The sequence below is a fragment of the Halichoerus grypus genome, chromosome 5 (assembly GCF_964656455.1).
Source record: "Halichoerus grypus chromosome 5, mHalGry1.hap1.1, whole genome shotgun sequence".
In the NCBI taxonomy this organism is placed as follows: Eukaryota; Metazoa; Chordata; class Mammalia; order Carnivora; family Phocidae; genus Halichoerus; species Halichoerus grypus.
Genome location: NC_135716.1, coordinates 16952946 through 16979683, shown reverse-complemented (window position 1 = coordinate 16979683; position 26738 = coordinate 16952946). Strand labels below are relative to the sequence as shown.

At 35.7% G+C, this 26738-nt stretch overlaps 1 protein-coding gene, 1 non-coding gene and 2 pseudogenes across 2 annotated transcripts in view; 2 read left to right on the top strand and 2 right to left on the bottom strand.

The window, feature by feature from the left end:
• Positions 1-26738, bottom strand: part of ATAD2 (ATPase family AAA domain containing 2) — a 72971-nt gene that overhangs the window by 30136 nt on the left and 16097 nt on the right. Inside the window, exons 3-13 of the mRNA XM_036108370.2 lie at positions 25646-25695; positions 24165-24330; positions 23560-23662; positions 23133-23220; positions 22104-22283; positions 21362-21479; positions 15862-15969; positions 13837-13945; positions 13476-13591; positions 6919-7093; positions 5961-6049 (exon numbers count right to left, since the gene is read on the bottom strand). Coding sequence (XP_035964263.2) covers positions 5961-6049; positions 6919-7093; positions 13476-13591; positions 13837-13945; positions 15862-15969; positions 21362-21479; positions 22104-22283; positions 23133-23220; positions 23560-23662; positions 24165-24330; positions 25646-25695 — 1302 coding nt within the window. The remainder of the gene's footprint in view (positions 1-5960; positions 6050-6918; positions 7094-13475; positions 13592-13836; positions 13946-15861; positions 15970-21361; positions 21480-22103; positions 22284-23132; positions 23221-23559; positions 23663-24164; positions 24331-25645; positions 25696-26738) is intronic.
• Positions 8769-10165, bottom strand: LOC118545841 (phosphatidylinositol N-acetylglucosaminyltransferase subunit P-like; annotated as a pseudogene).
• On the top strand, positions 9195-9527 carry LOC118545848 (small ubiquitin-related modifier 2 pseudogene; annotated as a pseudogene).
• Positions 12122-12194, top strand: TRNAR-CCU (transfer RNA arginine (anticodon CCU)). Its single transcript has one exon. It is a non-coding gene; the product is annotated as a tRNA-Arg (tRNA).

The window sequence follows — 26738 nt, the reverse complement described above, 5'->3', positions numbered from 1 at the left end:
TTGAGAAAGAAAACCCAAAAAACTTCATACAGATCATTTAATCCATACACATTTCATATTAAATACTTAATGTATTTATATCTGAGATAAGGGCTTTTGCAAAACTCCACAGTACTAGGACACCAATGGAAATGACAATAATCCCTTAATATCACCTAATACTTAATTTTCCTGATTGTTTCAGAATATCTTTTTCCATTCCATTCTTTTTTTTTTAGAAGATTTTATTTTTTTATTTATTTGACAGAGAGAGACACAGCGAGAGAGGGAACACAAGCAGGGGGAGTGGGAGAGGGAGAAGCAGGCTTCCCACAGAGCAGGGAGCCTGATGTGGGGCTCGATCCCAGGACCCTGGGATCATGACCTGAGCCGAAGGCACACGCTTAACAACTGAGCCACACGGGTGTCCCATTTTACATTTCATTTTTTAAGCCAAGACCCACACACTGCACTTGGTCAAATGTCCCTCAAATCCTTAACGGTTCCCATCGAATCTTCCTTTCTTTTTATTCCTTCATGCCATTTATTTGTTGAAGAAACTGGGTCATTTGCCTTGTAAAATTTCCTTTCTACATTCTGGATTGGGCTGCTTGCTTCCTGATAGGATCCTTTAACCTGTCCTCTATCTCTCCTATTTCCTATGAATTGGCAGTTAGATCTAGAAGCTTAACAGATGCAGGCTGAACTACTTGGGATAGCATATATCATAGGAATATATCATGTACTTGCAATATTGTATATGCAAGAGGCACATAATGCCAGTTTTTCCTTTAAGATTAGGGGACTGGGTTTAGGTGAGGTGTTATCAGTTTACTACATTCATCATTAACTTCACTATCAACCTTTTTACCTGTTTTTGCAGCTGCTGATAATTATTGCTTAGATCAGGGTTTCTCAATCTTGGCACAATTAACATTTGGGTCAGATAACTCTTTGTTGTACAGAGCTGTCCTTGGCACCGTAGGATGTTTAACAGCGCCTGTGGTCCTCACCCACTAGATGCCAGTAGTGGACGGCCCACCTCCTCTAATTTGTGACAATCAAAAATGTCTCCAGACATTTGTCCCATGTGGGGGGAGGGGCAAAATCCACTCCCAGTTGGAAACCACAGGTCTAGATCCACTATTTGCGAAATGGTGATTTTTCTATTTCAATAATTTTCCTTGCATTTATAAACTATGATTTTCCTATAAAGAACAATGTTATTCCTTCAATTATTAAATTACTCTGAATCATGGCCTGAATCATAGTTACAGGACAGGAAAAAGAAATGCTTGATGCATTTTCTTTATCAATTTTCAGAGTAATGAGTCACTATTTTAGCATCCTCTCTAGTGACCAATTAGGTTTTTATTTAAAAAAATCATTAAAAACTGACAGTTTTTAGGTATTTGATGCATTTCACTCTGTTGTAGTCATTATTTTTGATGCTCAAATTACCCCATCTTGGCCAATAGAAACTCCTTCAAAACTATGTCATTCTGATGCGACTCCGGCAGTTTCTGATTGCTCTCTTGCTTCCAGGCATTACACGATATTCCAGGCTTGTCTTGCTTATTTCCAGACTTATTTCCACTATCCACCATCTCTCCTAAGAGCCTAGTATTTAGAGAACACATTTTGGTTGCCAGGGGTACGAATTTAATTGGATTGTAATAGCTTCTAGGCCTTTTAAAGTATCCAGAGCTAGAAACTATTTTTTCTTTAAAAAAATTCATTGTGAGTTCATACTGATACTACCAATTCAAAGTAAAGATTTTAAGGTTTTGATATATTTTTTAAGATTTTATTTATTTATTTGAGAGAGAGAGACACAGCAAGAGGGAACACAAGCAGGTGGAGCGGGAGAGGGAGAAGCAGGCTTCCCTTGGAGCAGGGAGCCTGATGCGGGGCTCAATCCCATGACCCTGGGATCATGACCTGAGCCGAAGACAGATGCTTAACGACTGAGCCACCCAGGCCCCCCAAGATTTTTTTTTAAATTTTTTATTGTTATGTTAATCCCCATACATTACATCATTAGTTTTAGATATAGTGTTCCATGATTCATTATTTGTGCATAACACCCAGTGCTCCATGCAGAACGTGCCCTCCTCAATACCCATCACCAGGCTAACCCATCCTCCCACCCCCCTCCCCTCTAGAACCCTCAGTTTGTTTTTCAGAGTCCATCGTCTCTCATGGTTCTTCTCCCCCTCCGATTTCCCCCCCTTCATTCTTCCCCTCCTGCTACATTCTTCTTCTTCTTTTTTTCTTTCTTAACATATATTGCATTATTTGTTTCAGAGGTACAGATCTGAGATTCAACAGTCTTGCACAATTCACAGCGCTTACCAGAACACATACCCTCCCCAGTGTCCATCACCCAGTCACCCCATCCCTCCCACCCCACCCCCCACTCCAGCAACCCTCAGTTTGTTTCCTGAGATTAAGAATTCCTCATATCAGTGAGGTCATATGATACATGTCTTTCTCTGTTTGACTTATTTCGCTCAGCATAATACCCTCCAGTTCCATCCACGTCGTTGCAAATGGCAAGATCTCATTCCTTTTGATGGCTGCATAATATTCCATTGTGTATATATACCACATCTTCTTTATCCATTCATCTGTTGATGGACATCTTGGCTCTTTCCACAGTTTGGCTATTGTCAGGCCCCCCAAGATTTTAAGGTTTTAATTTAACTTATTTTATATTTATATCCTCTTTCTCTTAGGCTAAAAATCATATTTTCTAAGGCATTCACAAACTTACTTATTTGCATTATCTTACTGTATTATTACTAACAAATAAAAAGCACAGTTTAATCATGTAACTTTTAAAAATGCTTAATTTAACAGAAATGTTTACGCTCAGATTGTTTAAGTCTTTGGTTAAAAAAAACCAAAACCAACATTTGCACACATTAAGTTCCATACATATATATATATATATACACACACACACACACACACACACATATATATATATATATATATATATATGAAATATATATATATATGAATGAAAGTAGTGACCTGGTTTTCCCAATACCATTTATTGAAGAGACTGTCTATCCTATATTCTTACATACAGTTAGTCTCCACTGCATATTTCTGCCTCCTCTGTCACAGATTAATTGACCCTATAGTGTGGGTTTATTTCTGGGCTCTCTATCCTGTTCATCTATTTTTGTGCCAGTGCCATACTGTTCTGATTACCATAGCTCTGTAGCATATTCTGAAATCTGGGACTGTGATACCTCCACTTTGCTCTTTCTCAGGACTGCTTTGGCAAACTTTGAAACTGGACCACTTTCTTACACCATTCACAAAAATAACTCAAATGGAAAAAAGACCTAAATGCGAGACCAGAAACCATAAAACTCCTTAAAGAAAACATAGGGAGTAATTTCTTGGATGTCAGCCTTAGCAATATTTTTCTAGATGTGTCTACTCAGCCAAAAGAAACCAAAGCAAAATTGAACTATTGGGAATACACCAAAATAAAGATTTGCAAAGCAAAGGAAGCCATCAACAAAACAAAAAGGCAACCCACTGAATAGAAAACGGTATTTCCAAATGATATATCTGATAAGGTGTTAATATCCAAAACATATAAAGAACTATACAACTCAACACCAAAAAAATCCAAATAATCTGGTTAAAAAATGGGAAGAGCACATTCTTTGAAAGAATAGACATTTTCCCTAAGAAGACATACAGATAGCCGACACATGAAAATATGGTCAACATCACTAATCATCAGGGAAATGCAAATCAAAACCACAATGAGATATCATCTTATACCTGTCAGAATGGCTAATATCAAAAGACAAGAAATAGTAAGTGTTGGCAAGGATGTGGAGAAAAGAAAACCCTCATGCACTGTAACTTAGAATGTAAACTGGTTCAGCCACTATGGAAAATAGTACAGAGGTTCCACAAAAAGTTAAAAAATAGGGGCGCCTGGGTGGCTCAGTCATTAAGCGTCTGCCTTCAGCTCAGGTCATGATCCCAGGGTCCTGGGATCGAGCCCCGCATCGGGCTCCCTGCTTGGCGGGAGGCTTGTTTCTCCCCCTCTCTCACTCCGTCTGCTTGTGTTCCCTCTCTCGCTGTGTCTCTGTCAAATAAATAAAATCTTTAAAAAAAAAAAAAAGTTAAAAAATAAAAATACCCCCCCATTTAATCCAATAATTCCACTATTGGTTATTTACCCTCCCCCAAACCCCACTAATTCAAAAATATATATGTACCTCTATGTTTATTACAGCATTATTTACAATAGCCAAAGTATGAAAGCAACCTAACTGTGCATCAATAGATGACGGATGGGTAAAGAAGAGGTGCTATATACGTATACAATGGAGTATTACTCAGCCATAAAAAAGAATGGGATCTTGCCATTTGCCACAACATAGATTGACCTAGAGAAGTCAGTCAGATAAAGGCAACTACCATGATTTCAGTTATATCTGGAATCTAAAAACAAAACAAACAAAAAACCAGAAACAGAACCATAAATACAGAGAATAAACTGGTAGTTGCCAGAGGGAAGGGGGTTGGGAGATGAGCAAGATGGGTGAAGGAGATTAAGAGGCACAAACTTACAGTTATAAAATAAGTCATGAGGATGAAAAGTACAGCATGGGGAATATAGTCAATATTGTAATAATGTTGTATGGTGACAGATGGTAAATACACTTATCCTGGTATGAGCACAGCTTAATGTATAGAATTGCTGAATCACTATGTTTTACACCTTAAACTAATAACACTATATGTCAACCATCCTTCAATAAAAAATATATGTATGTATTTAAGATGGCATGTGCTTCCCAAATTGTGCTATCATTTTCTCCAATTCCTTTTAGAACTATTCCAAAACACAGTAAGCACTCAATTAGTTTAATACAATGAATACAGTATGGCTGATGATGACATGGATGACATGTGCCATGTATAAAAAGTTTGTATGATTACTGGTAGGGTATTACAGACGCAACTGTTTTTACCATAGCATTTAACATTTTAATTTACTGAGAGCAACAAATGAAATTGCGTAGCATCAAGTCAAAGAAGGCCACCAGACTACAGTAAATATTGTTAGGTATTAGAAAAATAAAAACCTATCTATCACTCACATTATTATGTCTTGTTTCTCTTTATATTATTCACAATAAAAAACCTATACTGGCATATATGAAGGCATGCAAACATCTGCTTTAGGGTATCCCAATTAAGCAATTATGGATAATACATGAGACCAAATGAAAAGAAGTTTTGAAAAACTGAAGAGGAATGAGGATTAAAAGTAATTTAGATTCAAGCTGAGGCAGGGGCAAGTGCCCCACCTTGGGCAGTCAGCTTGTCACAGAGGAGGTGCAAATTTCCCATCTTAAACATGGAAAAGTTGGCCTAATCTTTGAATCTCAAACTAGTAGTCATGCACTAAGACATATTTTGTTTGGTCAAGGCAGTGTCTTAAAAATACCTGAATTAGTTGGCAACGGTTAAAAGATACTTAACACAAAAATTTGAACATAACATTTAAGAAAGAGAGCAAATTCATTTTTCAAGTCTGAGTCAGCTTCTGCACTTCAGTTAACAGGTTGGGGCTAAAAACAACTGGCTGCACTCTTATGATTAGCCGCTCAACCACATTCCCAACCTTGGCCCCACTTAACTATAGGCCTGCCTCACTCATTTCATTTGCCTTATACCTCATTGGCCAGTGGGCTTTTAAGTTTGTATCATGAATTAAACCTGTAACCAATATTTTGATACTGTGCTTGTGAACACCTTGCCATGCAGAACAGGTCCATTTTTTCTTTTTGTACTATGTATTAGGGTTCTACCAAAATAAGGAAACTATTGGTTTGTAAAGTATCTTTCACTATTTAACGTTCTATTCCTCATGCCACATCAATACAGCTCAGAGTACAAGAAGAAAGGCAGAAGCGCCATCAAGCAAGGTTTACCTGTGAATTTGATCTTGCCTGCTTGATCGTACTGGTGCCAGACCATCGATTTCATCAAAAAAAATAATGGATGGGCGCATCTGGTAAGCCTAGAAAACAGGTCCAGTGTTTGCATGTTATCATGAGTAACTTCAAATATATAGACTTAATATGAGCCATTTTAATACATTTTCATTTCAACTTGCTTACAAGAATTTATTAATAATTTATAAATCTAAATGCAAATCCAAGAACTATATTTTAAGGATCCAAACTAAAATATTAATATATACAATTTAATTTTATTTGCATTCTCAATTGGAAATATTCAAAATACTGGTCATATACCTTAGGTTTCATATAACTATAGTTACTGGGACACAAAAAATTATCTATTCAAGACCAACTGTTGAAACAAGAGGAAGACCAGAAGACAATGACATCGGCTTCCTCCCGGTCAGGATGGGAAAACATTTAGCAAGATGCCATAGTTTTGTTTTTTTTTAAAAAGTCTATTTCAATAAAGTCAAAGAAACTCAGTGAGTTCTATAAAGAGATTTAAAAGCATCTGCAGCAATATGCCTCAGTAGATCAGAATGTATTATCTCACAATGTGCTGTCAATACAATCTGGGATATGAAAATGAAAGTCACTCTAGGGCAGAACTTATTTTCAACTCACATAATGAGACAATTCACTACTGCTAAGTATGAGAGTTCAGTCTCTCTCTAGATATGAGACCTACAACTCCAAAGAACTTAGATCCAATTATTCCTTTGTCTTTTTCCTATAAAACTGTTCATCATAGGTCAGTATTATCTTGACATACAAAGGAAAATAATCCATAAAGAGTATGTATTTGTTCTAATTCTTCGGAGTTTATTTCTATGAAACATGATTAAATACAAGACTTATCTAATCCTTACATACTTACATCTACGTTGATTATAGGTCTGTGTAGGTAATTTTAATATCATACCTGATCAAATAGTAATCGTAGTTGTCTTTCAGACTCTCCTACCCATTTACTCAGACAATCAGCACCTTTCCTCATGAAGAATGCTACTCTCTTATCCCCTTGACTGCACTCGTTGGCAAGTGCTCTGGCAACCAGAGTTTTTCCAGTTCCAGGTGGGCCATAAAACAAACAACCTCTATAAAAGAATAAGTATTATTTTAGTACTACATTAAAAAGTAGACTATTTAAACAAAATTAGAAACCAATTTCATGAATGCAGTTAATTAGTGAATAAAAAAGTAAATAAGACAACTGAAATATCGTTTCAATCCAGAGTACAATTTAAAACCTGAAAATATCAATACTACAAAACTGAAACTAATAAAACCCTTTGTTTGAAACCTATTTTCTTTTATTCACTCATCATGCTCATCATATTACTTTACGTTGCATAAAAATAAGTCACTCTTAAAAACCCTTGATAGTTTATTTTTGTAACATATCAGGGGGAAGAATAGCAGATTTCATCTACAACCTCTGGTTTCACTGCCAGTAACACAGCACCAGAAGTTTTGTAAGAAAACATGACGGGAATGAATAGAAAAGAAAGTTAAGATAAGAGAGCTTAAATAACTGGTGTTTGGGTGGCAGGGACTAGGACAATGTAAATAATTTGAAATCATTCTTGGTGACATCACTGTAATGGGGTAATCTATAGTTTTATACATATTTCCCAAGTTATTCATTGCTCTTTGGCTAGAATTCCAAAAAAAAAAAGGACAGTACTCATCATTTTTATTAGAAATGTAAAAAGGGTACAGAAATAGAACACGTCAGGGATTAAGTGCTACCAAAGTAACACGAAATAATCAATTTCAGATCATCATATAAAAGTAACATTAAAGAAGATTCCAGAAAAGCAAAAATGACAAAATAAGAATTGTGGGAAAAAATTCACAGTAATAGATGAAATCTATCAAAAGAATATATAAAAGAAAAATAAGAAATGGACATGATCAAATGCAGATAGAAAAAAACAAAGCAACTGCTACAAAACAATACACTAATGGAATAAATAAATGAAAATTTCAACCTACAAAGGCCAAGGCAGGAACAGATTTTTTAAAATGTATCTATGAGCCAACAATGTCATTTGTGAGGCTGTATCCTAAAGAAGGATTAAGGAAAGATTCACACAAAGAGGAAGCAATGAGATATTCATTGTGATAATAATTTAAAAAAACCTAAATAGCCAGAAATAGCAGAATTGATTTTAAAAAAAAGGGATACATCCATATAATGGTATATTATTCAGCCATTAAAACAGAAAGAGAACACACCATATGAAACCAGTAGGTTAACACAATCATATATTTGATTTATTATAAGGGGAAATGTATGTTATAAGGAAGAGGAAATGAGAAAAAAATCGGGAGTTCTTTTTAAATTTACTAATTACTTTTTTTTACAGTAATGTAGTATTTTATTCTGTCCATTAATAACTAATATTTGAGAACATTTATAATATTAATGGAACTTTAAGAGAAGTTCTACTTTTTTTACATTTCAGTATTGGGTATTATAAAAAAGTCAAAATATAGGGGTGCCTTGGTGACGCAGTTGGTTGAGAGTCCAACTCTTGGTTTTGGCTCAGGTTGTGTCCTCAGGTTTGTGAGATTGAGCCCTGTGTCAGGCTCCATGCTCAGGGTAGAGTCTGCTTAAAACTCTCTCTCCCTCTGCCCCTCCCTCCCGCTCTCACTCTTTCTCCCTCAAATAAATAAATCTTTAAAACAAAAACAAAAACAAAATATGGCCAAAATTATTAGGTTAAAAACCTTGTAATTAATGCTTGGTGTTAGTCTACATACTATTCAGTTTTTGGCATAAAGTTCTTTCGCTACAAGAAAGAACATTTTGGCTTACTTCACTAATAAATAAAACAGGAATATCTGTTTAATGCTGGGATGGCCTCTTTTTGGTATCTCTTCTGCTACTGATTTTTAGCATAATTATGTGTGGTTGTATGAATGGACTTGAGTGGACAGAGGTACTCATCATGTTTATTCCAAATAAGAGTAAATGACTGATCACGTTAGTAATGAGGAGATAGAGAGCAATGCAATTGCCCTATATTTTCTAGGCCGGTAGGTTTAGCCTAAGGAGGTTAGCCAAAATTCAGGAATAAAAGCCTACACAAAAATGTAGTATGGAGCCAAATTGGGAGCTTAAGAAAAGAACAAAGCTGTAGCTTCTTCTGCTGCTCCTGGTGCCGCCTGTGCGCTCGTTCAGCGTGGACCTGGTACCTCTTCTGTGAAGCGGCAGCTGAGGAGACTCTGGCGCTCGCTGCGGCCGACGAAAAACCCAAGGAAGGAGTCAAGACTGAGAACAACGATCATATTAATTTTAAGGCGGCGGGGCAGGATGGTTCTGTGGTGCAGTTTACGATTAAGAGGCACACACCACTTAGTAACCTAATGAAAGCCTATTGTGAACGACAGGGTTTGTCATGGGGGCAGATCAGATTCCGATTTGATGGGCAGCCAATCAATGAAACAGACACACCTGCACAGCTGGAAATGGAGGATGAAGATACAATTGATGTGTTCCAGCAGCAGACAGGTGTCTACTAAAAGGGGAACCTGCTACTTTACTCCAGAACTCTGTTCCTCCAGACCAAGAAGACATTCTCAGTTAGAAAGCAGCTATTTGGTTCCACCACATCCTGACTACTACAGTATAGTCTTCTCTATTACTTCATTTTCCCCTGCCCCATTCCTTTATTGTACATAAAGTAACTGTGTACGTGCACAAGCATATCGCATTTTTTTTTTAACTAAATGGCCAATAGTATGTTTTGATCAACATCAAATGGAGATGGGATGGGGGAAAATACTGCTTCTGTGAAAATACCCCCTCTCTCCGTTAGTGGCATGCTCAGTCAGCTCTTATCTTCATATTCCAGTAAGTTATTTTCCTCTGTTTAACAAAAAAAACATAAAAATCCTTGCATACCTTGTTTGATTGGAAAATTTTAATGTTTTTCATTTATCATTGTAAAACCAAGGACAATTTTATTTTCTATGTAGCTGTTACATGTAGGGCAATCTGTCTTTAAGCAGGGATAAATTACTCTAAAAGAAATGAATCCTAGACAGTTTTCCCTTCAAGTTAAGTGTTTTGTTGTTTAAATAAACTTGTTTAAAAAAAAAAAAAGAACAAAGCCATAAATTGCTCTTTGAGGCAATGCGGATGGTGAATTTTCCACCATTTTCCTTGTGGCTTTGGGCAATCTTGGGTCCTCGAAATGCCCACCCGCGCCCCTCCTGACAGCTCTGCCACCTCAGCCGCAAACCACAGCAGGGCAGAGAGGGAGAACTGAGGGAGAGACCGGGTCGTGACGGCACCCCCCGACCCAATTTACTAAATTACTTTAAGTACTTCTAATACTTCTTATAAGCAGCAAGGGTCATTATTTAATATTAATATCTTTCTAGTTAAAAAAATTAATTTGCCAATGTCTGTGATTGAGGTATGGTATATAACTTTTATAATGGAAAAGGGAAAAAGCTTACTAATTTAAAAAGTTTACTTAAATCAATGTTTCCATACAGGATGACTCAGGAAGAAAAGTTTCAGAAGGAAAAAGGAATCAGGGACTAGGGTTTAAATATGGGTTAATAAGGTATAAAAACTAGAAGAAAAAGGAAAAAGATAAAAAAGTGTGGTGATATGACAGCTAAAATAAAGTAGAGCTCCCAATAAGAAAGCTAATTTGTGGGGTGCCTGGGTGGCTCAGTCCATTAAGCGTTCGGCTCTTGATTTTGGCTCAGGTCATGATCTTGGTCGTGAGATCGAGCCTGGTATCGGGCCCCATGTCAGGCATGGAGACTGCTTAAGATTCTCTCTCTTCCTCTCCCTCCGCACGGCTCCCCCCACCGCCCCCTCTTTCTCTTTAAAAAAAAAAAAAAAAAAAAAAGGCTAATTTGCAAAACACCTCTTGAAATTTAGAGGTAATGTATCTCAAGGCAGGAGAGAAGGGTTGGGTTGAAAATTGAGGAGGATGGAATAAGACATTATTAAAAAACAGTGAGACCACCCCTTTTTACTGCTCTGTGCAGGCAAACTGCTTGGATAGTTTACTTTCTGATACAGGACAAGATGAGATGTGCTGCAGAAGTTAATTTCAAAACTCCATGCTCAACAGTGTAGACTACTAACCCTTGCTCAGGCCTACTGCTAAAATGCTGGCAGCCAGGCTCATAAGCTTCAGACAGAAAACTGGAGGATTTGTCTCCGGTGGGGAAAAACACACCTAGATACTGACTTCGCAGATTTCTGGTAAAAGAATCACCACCCACCAATCACCCTAAGGTGAGGCCTACAAATTAACAACTCTACAAGTGAGCTTTTAAAAACATGCTCCATTCTTGGGGCACCTGAGTGGCTCAGTCAGTTGAATTCCTGAGAGGAGACGAAATCCAGGTCTCCTACTCCTCCGCCATCTTGCTCCGCCGTGGCTCAGTCAGTTGAGCAACTTGACTCTTGATTTCAGCTCAGGTCATGGTCTCAGGGTTGGAGATTAAGCCCCATGGGGGCTGCTCAGCATTCTGCTGGAGATCATCTCCCTCTGTCCCTGTGCATGCCTGTGTGTGCACTCTCGCTCTCAAATAAATAATCTTTTAAAAAAAAACACCTTCACCCTTAAATATTAATAGAGAGCCAAGGATCAGTAGACACTTAAGGAAATCCCCACTAGACACTTAAGGAAAAAAGATCAAAAGAGATAAAAACAAGAAAAAAAAGTAGATTAATCTAGAAAGTCCAACATTCAATTGACATGAATTGAGGGAAAAGAAAACATGGGAGTGGAAAAATTACTGAAGAAGTGACACAAAAAAACTTTCCCAGAAATCAAAGGACACATTTCCACATTGTAAAGGCAGAGGTCACGTACTGCATGGAGCACTGGGTGTTATACGCAAACAATGAATCATGGAACACTACATCAAAAACTAATGATATATTGTATAGTGACTAACACAACAAAATAAAATTAAATTAAATTAAAAAAAAGTGGGAGGGGAAAAAGACACATCAACAGACTGTGGTTCAATGACCATTCTCAAAAAGAAAATAAAAATAACCTCTCGTGCATTCTTTATTCTCAGGATATTGCTAGAATGTACTCCATCAAAACACAGCTGTAAAAAAAGATCCTAGGGGCACCTGGCTGGCTCAGTTGGTTGAGCGTGAGACTCCTGATCTTGGGGTTGTGGGTTCAAGTCCTACGTTAGGTGTGGAGATTACTTAAAAAAAAAAAATCTTAAAAAAAAAAAGGTCTTAGTTGATTCCAGGAAGCAGGGAATCCAGCACTGAAAGATGAAGGAAATCCCACCGAGTGTGATGAGAAGTCCCAAAGCTTAGTTGTGCTTCAAGACTAAGAATAGCCAGTCTGGATGGAAGCAAGAGAACAAAGCTCCAAGATGTGTCTAGAAAAATAAGGAGGAGTCAATAAATTATTCGATATGTTTAACTGTACTGAAGAGTTTTATCTCTAGCAAAGACTCTGTGCATGAACTGAAAAGTACATATAAAACTAATTACAAAAAAATCCTAAAGAACAACAACAACAACAAAAAACCCCACCCACAGGCAAACAGTATTAAAGCTGAGGGGAAAGAGGAGAGTTGTAAAAGAGAGAAAATGTAGTCATAATATACTATATATGGCTCAGCTGTAAAAAATATTTACATAATCATAAAGCACACACTGAAAATTGATTCAACAATTTTATATGTGCATAAAGAAGCTACCAGGAGCATATAAGGACGGGGAAGAAAATGTATATATATGAGGGGTGGGGAAAGCAAAAGAGCCTGTTCATGTTAGAAGTCAATAGATTCTAAAACAGACCAAAAATTACAGCATGAGCATGTTTTTTTTCTTTTTAAAGATTTTATTTATTTGACAGAGAGAGAGTTAGCGAGAGCAGGAACACAAGCAGGGGGAGTGGGAGAGGGAGAAGCAGGCTTCCCGCTGAGCAGGGAGCCGATGCGGGCCGATCCCCGGACCCTGGGATCACGATGACCTAAGCAGAAGGCAGATGCTTAACGACTGAGCCACCCAGGCGTCCCCAGTATGAGCATATTATTTAAATATGTATTTAAGTAGATAAACAGGAGTTAGAAGTAGCTGGCTCTGGAAAGTCGGGAGGAGGAAGAGTAGAGAAGAGACTACTATCATTTTTTCGTTTGTGAGACTTACAGTACAATGTGACTTTTAAAATTATGTACATGGTATAAATCTGAAACTAAATTATGAAAGTGAAAAAAAGTAAAGAATATGTATGGGAAGAATTTCACTAAATGTAGGAAAAGCCTTGGAAATTATTTTTCTTTTCATAATCCATTTTGAAACCATTTTTCAAGCTAAACATTAAGAAGGTAAAAATATTCAAAGTACCCAAAGCATAATAAATTACTATAGGGCTGAAAAATTTCAACAGAAAAGTGTTATCTTTCTGGACAATAGTAGCATAGCCTCGATTCTGGCTAAAATAAAATGTACACTTAAATTACCTTGGAGGTTGAATTTTGAATTTTTCAAAGACTTCTGGATAAAGTAATGGAAACACCACCATCTCTTTTAGAGCTGCAATATGATTAGACAGGCCACCAACGCTATCAAATCGTACCTGATAATGGAAGGGAAACACGGACATTCTCAGATTTGGAGTCAAAGTTAAAATGTCATTCCATCCCTAAACTATACTCAACCCATACACAGTCAAATGAGTAACAGCATTTTAGTTGTAGCCTGAAGATTTGAAAAAAAGAAAAAAAAAAGTCTGTAAAATTTCTGATTTATAGAAAATTGGTTTAACTTTAACTAAAGCAAACAGTATGTATGTTCAAGCATACATTTCAAGATAGTACTCACTGAAGAATCTAGTTGCATTGGATCAACATCCGCAAGACTTGCTCCAATCTTCATTCTATCTTTATAAATTCCTTTTAATTCATCTTTCCGAAAATTTAGCGGGAGGCACCTATTTAGAAAAGATTTAAAAAAAACACCCCATCAGTTCACTTTTCTCCCCCAAATTCCATGTTAAAATATGGATATTTTCCTTTTTAAAAAGGTTAAATTTCAATCACAGCCATTGTGAAAATATGTATTTCAACTTCCTCATTTTCTTTGTAGGTTGAGAACTTCAATGTTAGAAATCTCTGAAGTTTTATCATTAAAGATATACAGTCAAATGAAATACCACTGTTCAAGATGCCACAGCACCATAAAATAATTCATGTTTGGGAATCCAGTCTGTATCAATATACCTTATAATGACTGTGCTTAACATATACAGAATATTTACTATTTGCCAAGCTGTTCTGGGGGCTTTACATGCAATTATTCATTAAGTCCTCATAACAGTCTTATGGAGTAGGCATTATTATTTCCCTTATTTTAAAAGAAAACTGAGGCATAAAAAGGTTAACTAAAATGCCCAAAGTCACACAAAGTGGCAGATCCAGGACTCAAACCAAAGCAGTGTGTCTCCAGACCTGCAACAACTCTGCTACAATACCTCTCAGCAAAACATTCACAGTCCACCAAGCATTTGGCTCCACATCAATCCTCTCAAGCAAGAACGAATCACTGCTTTCCTAACTACTTTCAAAAATAGTTATGGTAGATTACACAGAATACACCTAGAAGAACCTGCTTGTTTCATAGATGGAGAATGCAAACTGCTCATGCTAGAGGCTGAGACACTTACGTCAGAGCACCTAAGCAAAGAAAGATGCTGCAGCTGAACACAAGTAAAAGCACTCCAGACCCACCCTGAGTGCCAGGTCCTGCTAGCCCCAGACTCCACAAGGAATTTACGCTGTGAAATCGGAGATGGACACGTTTTAACTGTGGCTTTGTAATAAAAGGTATTTCCTAAATAATCCTTAACAGAAATATAACTGCATGCTATAAAATCCACAGGATTAGATGCACATTTCTAGGAATGAAGGCAAAGAAAAATCCAACTAGTCTAAATAATACAGGTTTGTGGATGATCTAACACATTGCTGCCAACAGAAATGAAATGCAAGTCAAAATGTAATTTAAAATTTTGTTTAGACACACTAAAACAAAAAAGGAAAACTAATTTTAACAATATATTTTACTTATCTAAAACATACCATTTCAATATGCAAAATAAATATTTACAAAATTGGGATATTTTACATTCTTTCTTGTACTAAGTCTTTGAAATCCAAGAGTACATTTTTTACAAAAATTTATATTTCTCAATTCAGATTAGCTACATTTCAAGTGCCTAATAGCCACATGTAACGAGTGACTACCACATTAGGGCAGATCTAATGTTATAAAAGAACAGAGCTTAGGATACAAAGAATGGTTGGTTTGCAAATCCCTTCAATTATTATGTTCTGTTTCATCAAACATTACTTTCTACTCTATAAAAATATTATTTTATTAGGATACAAGCACTGCATTTTTCACTCACCCACCCACATCTGTAAAATGGGAATAATCCTTGCTGTGAACTTACATATGAACTTACGAATGTACATGAACTTATACTACAGAATAATGAAATGAGTAAACTCCTTATTTTCCTAAAGAGTTCTACAATAAGAATGCACTATTAAATTATTATAAACAGAAAATACATTTGAAATGAAAAAAAAAATTTATTTCTTCACGTCAGTATTTACCAAGCACCATTTTGAGCTATACAATGGTTGTGTCAGAAAACATATGTTCTAATCTATTACTAGTTTCACATACAGGTATTTCAAACAAGATGGCATTCCGGTTTATACATTAACCTCTTACTTAATTCTTAAATTTGATCAAGCTGTACCTATTCCCAAATTATTCAGCCTTCTCAGCACTTAAAAAAAAATAGCTTGTAGTTTTAAAAGGCATCAGTATGACACTTACCTGTTGATAGCTCTATTACGGCTCCTTTTTCTTCGCCTCTCAAAGTGTTGTTCATCTTCAGAAGAGGAAGATGAAGTAGAGTCACTACTGTGGATTGCATGCCTTCGCCTAAAGTAAAGAGGAAAACTGAAATCATGATGAAGGAGGGCAGGAAAAACAGAGGCGTAAGATGCAAACATCAGAAATACCTAAGGATCCAAAAAGGTTTATCATAAAATCAATACGTTTGCTGAACCAATGAAGTAGGCTTTGTTGGTTGAATCTTTTTGAAAGGAATAAAAGAGTTGGATAACAAGAGGAAGGGAAAAAAAAAAGATAGGCAGGAAGCTGGGGTAGAGCTGACACCCATATGTTCGTTATGATAGGACATGGTTCAGGCAGAATGACTTCTTAGTCTTGATATAAATCAATTTTCCTCAAAGAGAAAGGTGGGAAAAAGAGGGTTTTAGACTCTTTGGGACTGTAATTTCAGAAAGTATTTTCAATATTATACTATATATAATTTCACATCTGGAAGGGAATCACCTTTTGAAATGCCAACCTTAAAAGGAGAACACGAGAGTTTTTATGTAAACCAGAAAGGATCAAGAAGTTCAAATACAAGGAAACCAGTGAGAAATAAGATGGCCTTTTATCTACAGTATATCATCAACTATAAATTTACAACTGCCACTTAACAGCTGTGTAAATGTGGATGAGTTACCTAAACCATATAAGCCTTAATTTTCTCAGTTACAAAAAAGGGATAAGAATATAATCAAATTCTTAGGCTAGTTGGTAGTATTAAATAAGATGCCAAGTGCTACAAATATTGAAAAAAATTTTAAATCACTTCTACCTTTGCATTGTTGCAAAAGACCCACAGGAAAGACTAAGAATCTAGCTGGGAAAGCCTTTAATTGTTCTATTGCCTCAGGGTTTAGAGCTTTTCCTGAATTAGAGTGCAATCATAGTAAGTAGGTATTTCCAAAAATATAAAAGGTTCACAATCTATTATCTGCATAATGTAGGTCCAGAATCTTGTACATGGAAAACAAGTTTCTCCACTATTCACATAGCAGGATCTGACATGTCATAAAGGCAATTCATAGTCTCTATTTGTCCCACTTACAATGATTATTCTTATGTTCTGCTATAGAACACATCTGACTAGGCGTTACTGGCCCAGACACTCCTAGAGATGTTAATGTTGCACATTACCTTTGTAACTCCCCCCTGCCCTCCAACCTGAATTCTGAAACACAAATGGCCCCAAGAGTTTTGGCTAGGGGTTATAGAAACACAGACATAAATGAGAAAGTGATCCTCCACTGTCCACCTCTCAAACATGCCCAAGACCATTTTTGTGATCAGCCTGAAACTAAAACTATCTAGCACAAGTCTGCAATTTTATATGAAAGACGAATTTAATATTCCCATTAATATTACAAAAAGACTAACTTGTAAGCACATAATTCATATAACTGTGTGAATTCAGTATGTATTCACATAATTAAGACCAACTTCACAATTAATAAAAAGGACTAACAATTATTAAGTGCTTCTTGTACCAGTTAGTAGACATATTATCTCATTTAATCTTAAACTTTGGACAAGTACATATGGCATGCTCATTTAGAGTTGAGGCCAATGTGGCTGGCTCACAGTTTAGACAACTTGCTCAAAATGAAAGAATGAGACAATGATGGTGTCCGAATTCAAATCGATGTCTTTCTATTCCAAAAATCCACATTCTATATATACTGATTTCCAGTTGTTGATTTCACAAACCAAAAGAGTTAAAGTATAGTTAAAATAACAAAAACATACAGCAATCAATGAGCCAGATAGTATCTTAAATGCTTTACATGCATTAACTCATCTAATTCTCACAATACTGTGAGAGAGATAATATTGTCCTCCTGATTCTATGGGTCCAAAAACTGACACAAGAGACGGTAAGTAACTTGCTAAAGGTCACTAATAAATGGAACAACTGGGCTTGCAATCTGGGCAGTCATAGTCATGGGCCCAGGTTCTTCATAACTATACTGTAGAAAGGCCATTATTTCAGTTTTAAAAAGATTCTAAACACACATACCCACATTCACTTATTTTTTTTTTCCACTTTGCTTTTTAAAAACATCTGAACTTCTGGCATGGATAAGCACTGGGTCAGCGCTGTGAGTCTAACCAGTGTCTAGAGCTGCCAGTCCCGGCACCTTGACAACAGGTAAGGAATACTCTGGAATACTATTATGTTACCTTCGTGTTCAAAGGGACTAGGCTTGTTCCAGAAACTGCAGACTGAAGCTAAAGAATAAACCTTAGATGAGTAGAGGTTAGCAATCATAAGAAAGAAAATCCTGCTTAGAGGCAGCATTCCTGAAGCTCGGCTATAAGTATGCCAAAGACCTTTGGAAGATCCTCCTCTGTGGGTGCAAGGTTTCTGGACCACTTGCCATGGATACTAAGAGCAATGTTCAAACAATTCTTTGGATGTGTGCTTTGTTTCCATGCCTAAGTAGGTGAAGTAGGACATGAACTATAAACAAGCTGGTCTCTTCAATAAAAAGGAAAAAGGCTGAGCAAAATTACCATGAAGGTTGTTAAAGGGGGAAGAGATGTTTACACAGCCTTGGCAAGAGTGTTACAAAAAAGGGGGGGGCTTAAAGGGCTACATTCAAAAGGTCAGATAATAGTAAGTGTTAGTTAAGATGTGGAGAAATTGGAACTCTCATACATTCCTTGTGGGAATGTAAAATAAAGCAGCCATTCTGGAAAATAATCTGATAATTCCTTGAAACAGTAAATATATTTAGCATTTGATCTAGCAATTCCACTCCTAGGTACATACTTAAGAGAAGTGAAAACATAAGTCCACACAAAAAGTTGTTCACAAATGTTCATGATAGTATTCACAGTAGCCAAAAAGTAGAAACAACCCAAATGTTTATCAACTGATAAATGGATAAACAAAATATGGATAAAAAAACAAAATGGATAAAAAAAATATTTATACAATGGAATCTTATTTGGTATTAAAAAAAAAGAAGTACTGGTACATGCTAAACCTGGATGAACCTTGAAAATGTTGTACCAAGTGAAAGAAGCCACTCACAAAAGAGTGCACATAAACGGAATACCCAGAATAGGCAAATCTTGAGACAGAAAATATATTACTGGTTGCTTAGGGCTGGGGGTGGGGGCTGGAGGGACTGGAGATAACTAAAGAATACAGGGTTTCTTTCTGAGACAAGAAAAATGTTCTAAAATTGTGGTGACAGCTGCACAACTGTGAAAATACTAAAAGTCCTTGAATTGTACACTTTAAATGGGTGAACTATATGGTATGTGAATTATATCTCAATAAAACTGTTACCAAAAAGCAAAAATCTTTACAAAGCTATCAAAACCAAAACCCAAATCATTAAGTCAAATAATGTTGACTCAGGGTACAATTTAAATCTCTTAGTTCATACTTTAATTTAAATGTGTCAGGATGGATAAACAAACATAAAGCAGATCAGACCTATAAATACAGAGAACTGCTGGCTGCGAGACAGGGGGTTGTGAGGGAGGGTGGGCAAAATGGGTGACCAGGAGTGGGAGATATAGGCTTCCAATAATGGAATGATGAAATTACAGGGTTAAAGGGACAGCATAGGGAATACTGTCAATAGTATTTTAACAGCATTGTCATAGTGACAGGCGGTAGCTCCACTTGTAGTGACCACTGCATAACAGACAGTTGCTGAATCACTATGTCGTATAACTGAAACTCATGTAACACGTGTCAACTACAGTCAAATAATAAATAAATAAAATACACAAATAAAAAATATATGTGTCAGAATCTTCCACTAGTCAATGCGATCCAAGGGCAGGAATCCTGACTTAGTCTTATATCCATAGTGCTTAGCACATGGTAGTACTCAAACATTTGTTAAATAATTGTAGTGGGAAAAAAAAATCCTGTACCCAAAGAGCTATGAGACACTTTCCATTAAGGGTAAACTTTGTAAACCAGATATGGGAACTTGAGCACCAAACAGGCAAAAAAACCCCAAAAAAACATCCTACCTGTTGCAAGATAACATAGTAGGTGGTGATTATAGAGGCAGTCAGTCATTAAGTAAGTTACTTTCAGAAACATATATCCAATTAAAAGTAAGAAAAGAAACTAAATCTCAAAGTAAGTGCCAGCCTTTCACTTCTGTTGGATCTAATAGAGGTCCTTTGAGTCAGGCAACCAAGACAGCTGCCCTGGGCCTTATGCTTGGTGGGATTCCAGGGAACATTATGCCTTATCCTGATTTTCTGAAGATCATTAGATTTCACCACCAAAATACTGGTCTTTAACAATATTTTTAGGGGCCTATGAAAAGTAATGACAGTGTGGCCTCCTTTCAGTGCAACTTATCTTGGGCAGCCCTGACAGGTTACCCTCCTGGTCCTCCATCCTTCTGGGCTCTGATTGTATGAAAAGGGATGACGAAACAGGAAATCTAGAATGTACACTTTTGATTTTTGACACTCTGAAAATGAAATTAAAAGAGCCAGGGACACAAGTAGTATTTCATATTTTTCCTAGAAGAGAAGAATTTGTCAGCACCTATGAAAGTGTTGCTTTCTGTGATTAGATAGTTTGCTTCTATGAGGAGACTTTCAAGAACTGTTTGAACAGTTGAAGTCTTGAAGGATTTGTCTCACCTCTGAGAAAATTAGTATTAGGAAAAAGTACCATTTCCATATCAATGTGCTTTTTTTTTTTTTTTTTGCCTTCTTTAGTCTTCACCAACAAACTCTCTCATTCATGAATTACTATAATGTTACTATTACCCAAAAAGTTCTAGTGAATCAGAAAACCTTTTATTACTTGGGAGAATGAGAAAATAACAAGAATTACCTCTTTGGACCTAATTATGACAGACAACCAACAAATGTTAGGATGTAGAAGGGGAAAAAACCTACAAGTAATTTGAATGGTCAAAGAAAAAATGTTTCCTACTATATGAAAGAAATGAATTTTTAAAAAGTGGAATTAAAACCTGGAAAAAAACCAGATCTAGAAAAGGATGGTATCATGAAAAGTCTAGAAAGTTATGTAACCTAGAATGTTTGTCATAGTGAGAAAATATGTCTGTGATACTATGTGAAGACAAGACTACACCTATACTCAAACAATGTGAAGATTAAATGAAAGTCTATGTAAGATGCTTAACACCAAGCCAGGAATACAGTAAACACTGAAGCAAAGGTAGCCTCTATTATTAAAGTGTGGAACAATGGAATAAACTACCTTACCATGGTAGTTATTAACAATTCCTATTAATGGAAGCAAAAGCAAAAACCAGTCAGTGGTAGTAAGGGTAAGAGCATTATAGGAATAGAGCTAACTCTCCCAAATATATGATTCTAGAATTCTATTTGGATACACCCAATCCTAAGACTCTAGAATCCTACCCTAACATAGCCATAATTATGTTGTCATAAATCAATCACTACTTCAGAACCAAACCTGTTCATTCGTTTACAATAAGGACTTCTTGGTCCAGCAGAAGATAATCTGTATCTTGGTCTTGCAGGAGAAGCTGGGCCACTATAAAATATGTTGGGCTTTCTCTGGTGACGAGGTTCTAAAAAGAAGAATTATAAGTATGTAATATATAAATACGTATGAAGATAATTTTGCTCTTCATCTAAATACTCAAAAAGGTGTTGCCTTCCGTGAAAATACTAGTACATACCTACTATAGGCTGTTTTACTGTTCACATTTTAAATCTTTTATATCTGCAGGGTTGCTTTTGAAAATATGTATAGCACAGACACCAACCAACCAAAACATACACTGGCCATAAACAACCATTATGATTATACTGATGCATAACAGCTGGTTATCAGCCCTGCATATATATGCTCATAAGTACTGAGGTATAACTTTAACATAAATCAAAAAAGGTCCTATTTACACAAAGTGGCAAGATAAACTAAGTAGAAAGCTGTAAAATCTAAATAAATAAATAAATCTAAAATAATTAAACACAGACATGAAATTTCAAAATGGCCCATTTGCTTTGGTCAAGGCTAATATCTAACTTTCTTGAAGAAATGATTTCTTGCACATTTAGCATAGTTTATGAAAGACAACAGCCATGAGTATTCTGTAAAATGAAAACATGAAAAATAAGAGAGAAAAGGCAGTAAAGATAAAGGTAATATAATTACAGCTTCTCCTGGAAAAAATATATATAGCACTTACTTTCCAGTGGAGCCTGGTAGTACACAGTAGCTTTTCTCTGTCTAAGATAATATCGTTTCTGATTATCTTCTTCCCCATCCTCTTCATCTTCATCATCATCATCATCATCATCATCATCTTCATCTTCATCATCTTCACCATCATCTTCATCTTCTTGGTCTTCACCCTCTTCAGATGATTCTACAGTTAAGAAACATTTACTTTCAAGATAGTCACGAAAATGTTAATGACTTTTAACACAGTGGAATTCAGGGAGAAAGAGACCCTCCTCTAAAAATTTATTTACTTCTAGATTGTTCATAGAAATGATCTGTAATTCTTTTGCAGCCTATAAATGAAGATTTTTAAAAATGAAGTAAATTGTAGAATTAAAAATAACTAGAGGAAGGAAAAAGGAAGCAGGGAAAGAAGTTTAAAGGCTATTGTCAGTAGTACCAAACTAAAGGTTATGGTATTGCTGCTAATTTTATTAATATAAGTGACTATACTTAAGTTTCTAAGTTAATTTAACATGTTGACAAATTAGAGTATCTCCTCACTTAGCTTTTGCCTTTCATATTTAAGTTTTAAATTCCATCCAGCCCTTCTGGCTGTCACTGAATTACATGGAGCGTTAACTGAAATAATCTGCTTGTGAAATTGTGAAACACCCTCACCAAATATTTAAAATGCATTTCAGAAAACCGGTTTTCACTCAAGAGAAGTTCTAATAAATTATAGCAGCAATTTCTAAACAGAAGAGCTAAACTTAATTTTTATCACCTTTTAACAGGTAGAGACGTGTTGTCTGCAGATATACTATACAAGCAAACCAGGTTTATTTGCTTTAGATTTTGTTGCTTTCAAGTATTTTCCCAAATAAGACATACTATTCTTTTAAGCTCTTCCCTGCCCTCACTTTTCAATTATGACCAATCCCTTGATCTCTCACAAACTACCATAAATGTCACAACTTCTGAATAAAAAAGCTATCTCCTACTAAATAAAAAGTGCTGAAATTCAAACCCAGGAGTAGAACAAAAGACTAACCCACACTGCCTTCTTGATTGTCAGTTGTTTCCTCATCCGTTCTTTGAATACCTTTTTGTTTTCCTCTTGTGTACATATTAAGATTCCCCTAAAAATGTTTAAACAAAAGCCATTAACATTGAGTATATTAAAAAAATTCAGTAGGATCTTCCTATCCTGCTTAAAATGAAGATACTTACAGCTATAAACTCTTAAACTACAGCAGTAACTAGTGACTGATCAAACAAATGCTGGACAGTTTAAAAATGTTGAAAATGATGAATAATTTAACCAAAAAATGGATAGGTACCACAGAAAAAAGGTTATACTGGAGATCATTAAATTATCCCCTAAATGGAAGGAGATATATGTACATATTCTTTTTTATTGAAGTGTAGTTGACACACAATGTTACACTAGTTTCAGGGCTGAGGAAGGATATATTTACTTCTTCTGTTTCATTAAACACTCCCAAGTCTTCAAGTTCCCTCATTCGCTGTCTACGCATCTTCTTCATGTCATCCATTTTCTGAAGTACAGCTTCGGCAGTGCTTTAAGAAAATTGACATAATATAAGCTAAAATTGTAAAAGAGTAGCACATTATTAAAAACTTTATTTTTTTTCCATTGTATTTTTTGAGTGCTGGGATTTTAAATATCTCTATACAAGGCACTGATTCACTTGTGCAAAAGTATTCTAAAATTTCTTTCCAAGATTTTATTTTTTTAAGATTTTATTTATTTATTTGACAGAGAGAAAGAGAGGGCAAAGCAGGGGGAGTGGCAGGCAGAAGGAGAGGCTCAAACCCAGGACCACAGGATCATGACCTGAGCTGAAGGAAGACGCTTAACTGACTGAGCCACCCAGGTGCCCCTCTTTCCAAGAATTTAAATACATATATAGAACCATTACAAAGCCCTCTAATAATCATTCTCTTTTATGCTTTACACAGCTTAACATATTAAATATTCAAGCTAGTTGAAATTTATGATCCTTCCCCAACAAAAAATTTTGCCAGCTAAATCATCTTGATCTAAATAATTTTTACTTACTTTGTTATAAGTTTGTCAAACAGCACAGACTGGTTCACACTACTATAGCGACTTCTAATCCTGCAACTGCGGCGAACTTCAACGTCACCATTCTCTTCATGCAAGTGTTCTTTAGTTTGAACAATGTTTCTAGTCCTCAGTGACCGAGTAACTGGAATCACTTTGTCTTCAAGATGTGTACATAAAAATGGAACGATTTTAAATAACGGCATTTATAAAACAATTCTAAAATGAACAACTGAATAGCTATACTTTCATAGAACAAAATCATAGTATCTTGAACTTACCGTTCTTAAAAATAATAGAAAACAAAAATAAAGTTACAACATACACTTACCGTATGACCTAGCCATTCTGCTTTCCAGAGAAAAGGAAAGATTTGTAATACAAAAATTTGTATACAAACGTTCAAATGTGATAGCCCCAAACTGGAAACAACCCAAATGTCCACCAAAAGAGGAATAAACAAATTATGAGAAACAACCTAAGTGTCCCTCAATGGATGAATGGATAAAGATGTAAAATATACATACACAACAGAATACCATTCAGCCATGAGAAAGAATATCCTGCCGTTTGCAGTAACATGGATGGACCTTGAGGGCATTATGCTAAGTGAAAGAAGTCTGAGAAAGACAAATATTCTGTAATATCATTTAAATGTGGAATCTAAAAAAAGCCAAACTCATAGAAACAGACTAGGATGTTAGTTACCAAGGACTGGCTGGTGAGGGAAAAGGAGAGCTGTTGGTCAGAATATAAATTTCCAGCTATAAGACATATAAATTCTGAGGATTTAATGTACAGCATGGAGATTATAGTTAGTAATACTGTATTACACACTTCAAAGTTGCTAAGAGAGTGGATCTTAAATGTTCTCACCACGAAAAAGAAATGGAAATTATGTGACATGATGCTGGTGTTAGCTAAAGCTATGATAATCATTTTGCAATATATAAATGTACCAAATCAACATTTATTGTACACTTTAAACATGCACAATGTTATATGTCAATTATATCAATAGAATTGGGCGGGGGACAAACTGTGGTATATCCATATAATGGAATACTTGGCAAGAAAATGAAACAATGTGGATGATACTGAAAGTAATTATGCTGAGAGAAAGAAAGCCAGACAAAAAGAATGCAACTGCATAATTTCAGTTACATAAAACTCTAAAAAATGAAAACTAAATTATAGTGATAGAAAGCAGATTGGTGATTGCTCAGGAATCTTGGTGTGTGGAAGGCCTGGAGAGGAGTAGGGGGAGTGATTATAAAGAGGTCTGAGGGAGTTTCTGGCAGTGATAGTTATCTTCACTATCTTATTGCGGTGGTGGCTTCACGGCATACACTTACAACAAACCAAACAAATTGTACACTTTAAATATGTACAGTTTATTGTATGTACCTCAATACATCTGTAAACAAAATATGAACTACATGTTTTCAATCTGAAATGCCTTTAACATTACTTACCTTCTTTGCACTCTTCTTTTTTCTTATCAGCCTGCTGTCTGGCCAACTGCCTATATGAAAAAATATATTATTCAAAATAATTGACATAATTTTAAATCCTATATTTCACAATACTACAAAGTAGGGTAAAAAGGTATATCAGCTTAGAGAGTAAATACTCATAGATACCTAAAAGCCTAAAAAACACTGAAAAATAAAAAGCTTTAGAATATCTATGCTTATGTCAGTTATGGCTAAACAAAGTCTGAGAACCCTGTTGTGAAATGCAATGATATATGTATTAACTCTTAAACAGAATTAATCAAATCAAAGTATCTTACTTAAAACAAGAAATTATATCCTTAGCCTAAGTATTTAGATATAATTGAACTGTAATTATTGAGTATAAACAAGACAGTGTGTTTTATACCACAGGGATATAGTGATCCCACATCCTTGAGATATTTGTAACTATAAACAGAACTAATGTCCCTTAGCAATATGTTAATTTCCTTCTAAAAACATTTGCTGGCTACAATCTCTATATGACATGCATTATCATTCATATGCAGAAACAGTCCATTTGTGAATCAGATATTTAACTTAAAAACTGGCAGGCAGTACTGAAATTGGAAAGAATACTTTCCAAGGTTTTAAAAAAACAAGTACTCTCCTCCCATCTTTTTTCAAAAGCCATTGAGCAAACAAAACAGTATGTCTCATTAACTTATTTTTAGGGACTCAATTTTCCATACTTGGATAGCTACATCTATTAATCAACCAATGTGTCAAGCTATTTCCAAGTGGGCTGGTTATACACATGGGATTTCAAATGTGACACTTTAAAATAAAATGGAACCATCTTATCCAGAAGAGTCAAATCATGTATTCTCACAACGTAAGTCATCATTAATTCATTATCTCTTTTGTTAAGAACCAAGAACAAAATAAAAACATTTGAGCAATCTATCCACAGGTCAAGGCCTAGTTTGTTCATAGGCTCATAGACATTTCTCATAAAGGATCCCCTCCCTCCATACCATGTAGGTCTATACTTCTATAAACAAGGCCCCTATTAAATGCTAGGGACATAATGATTAAAGCAATGCTCGTT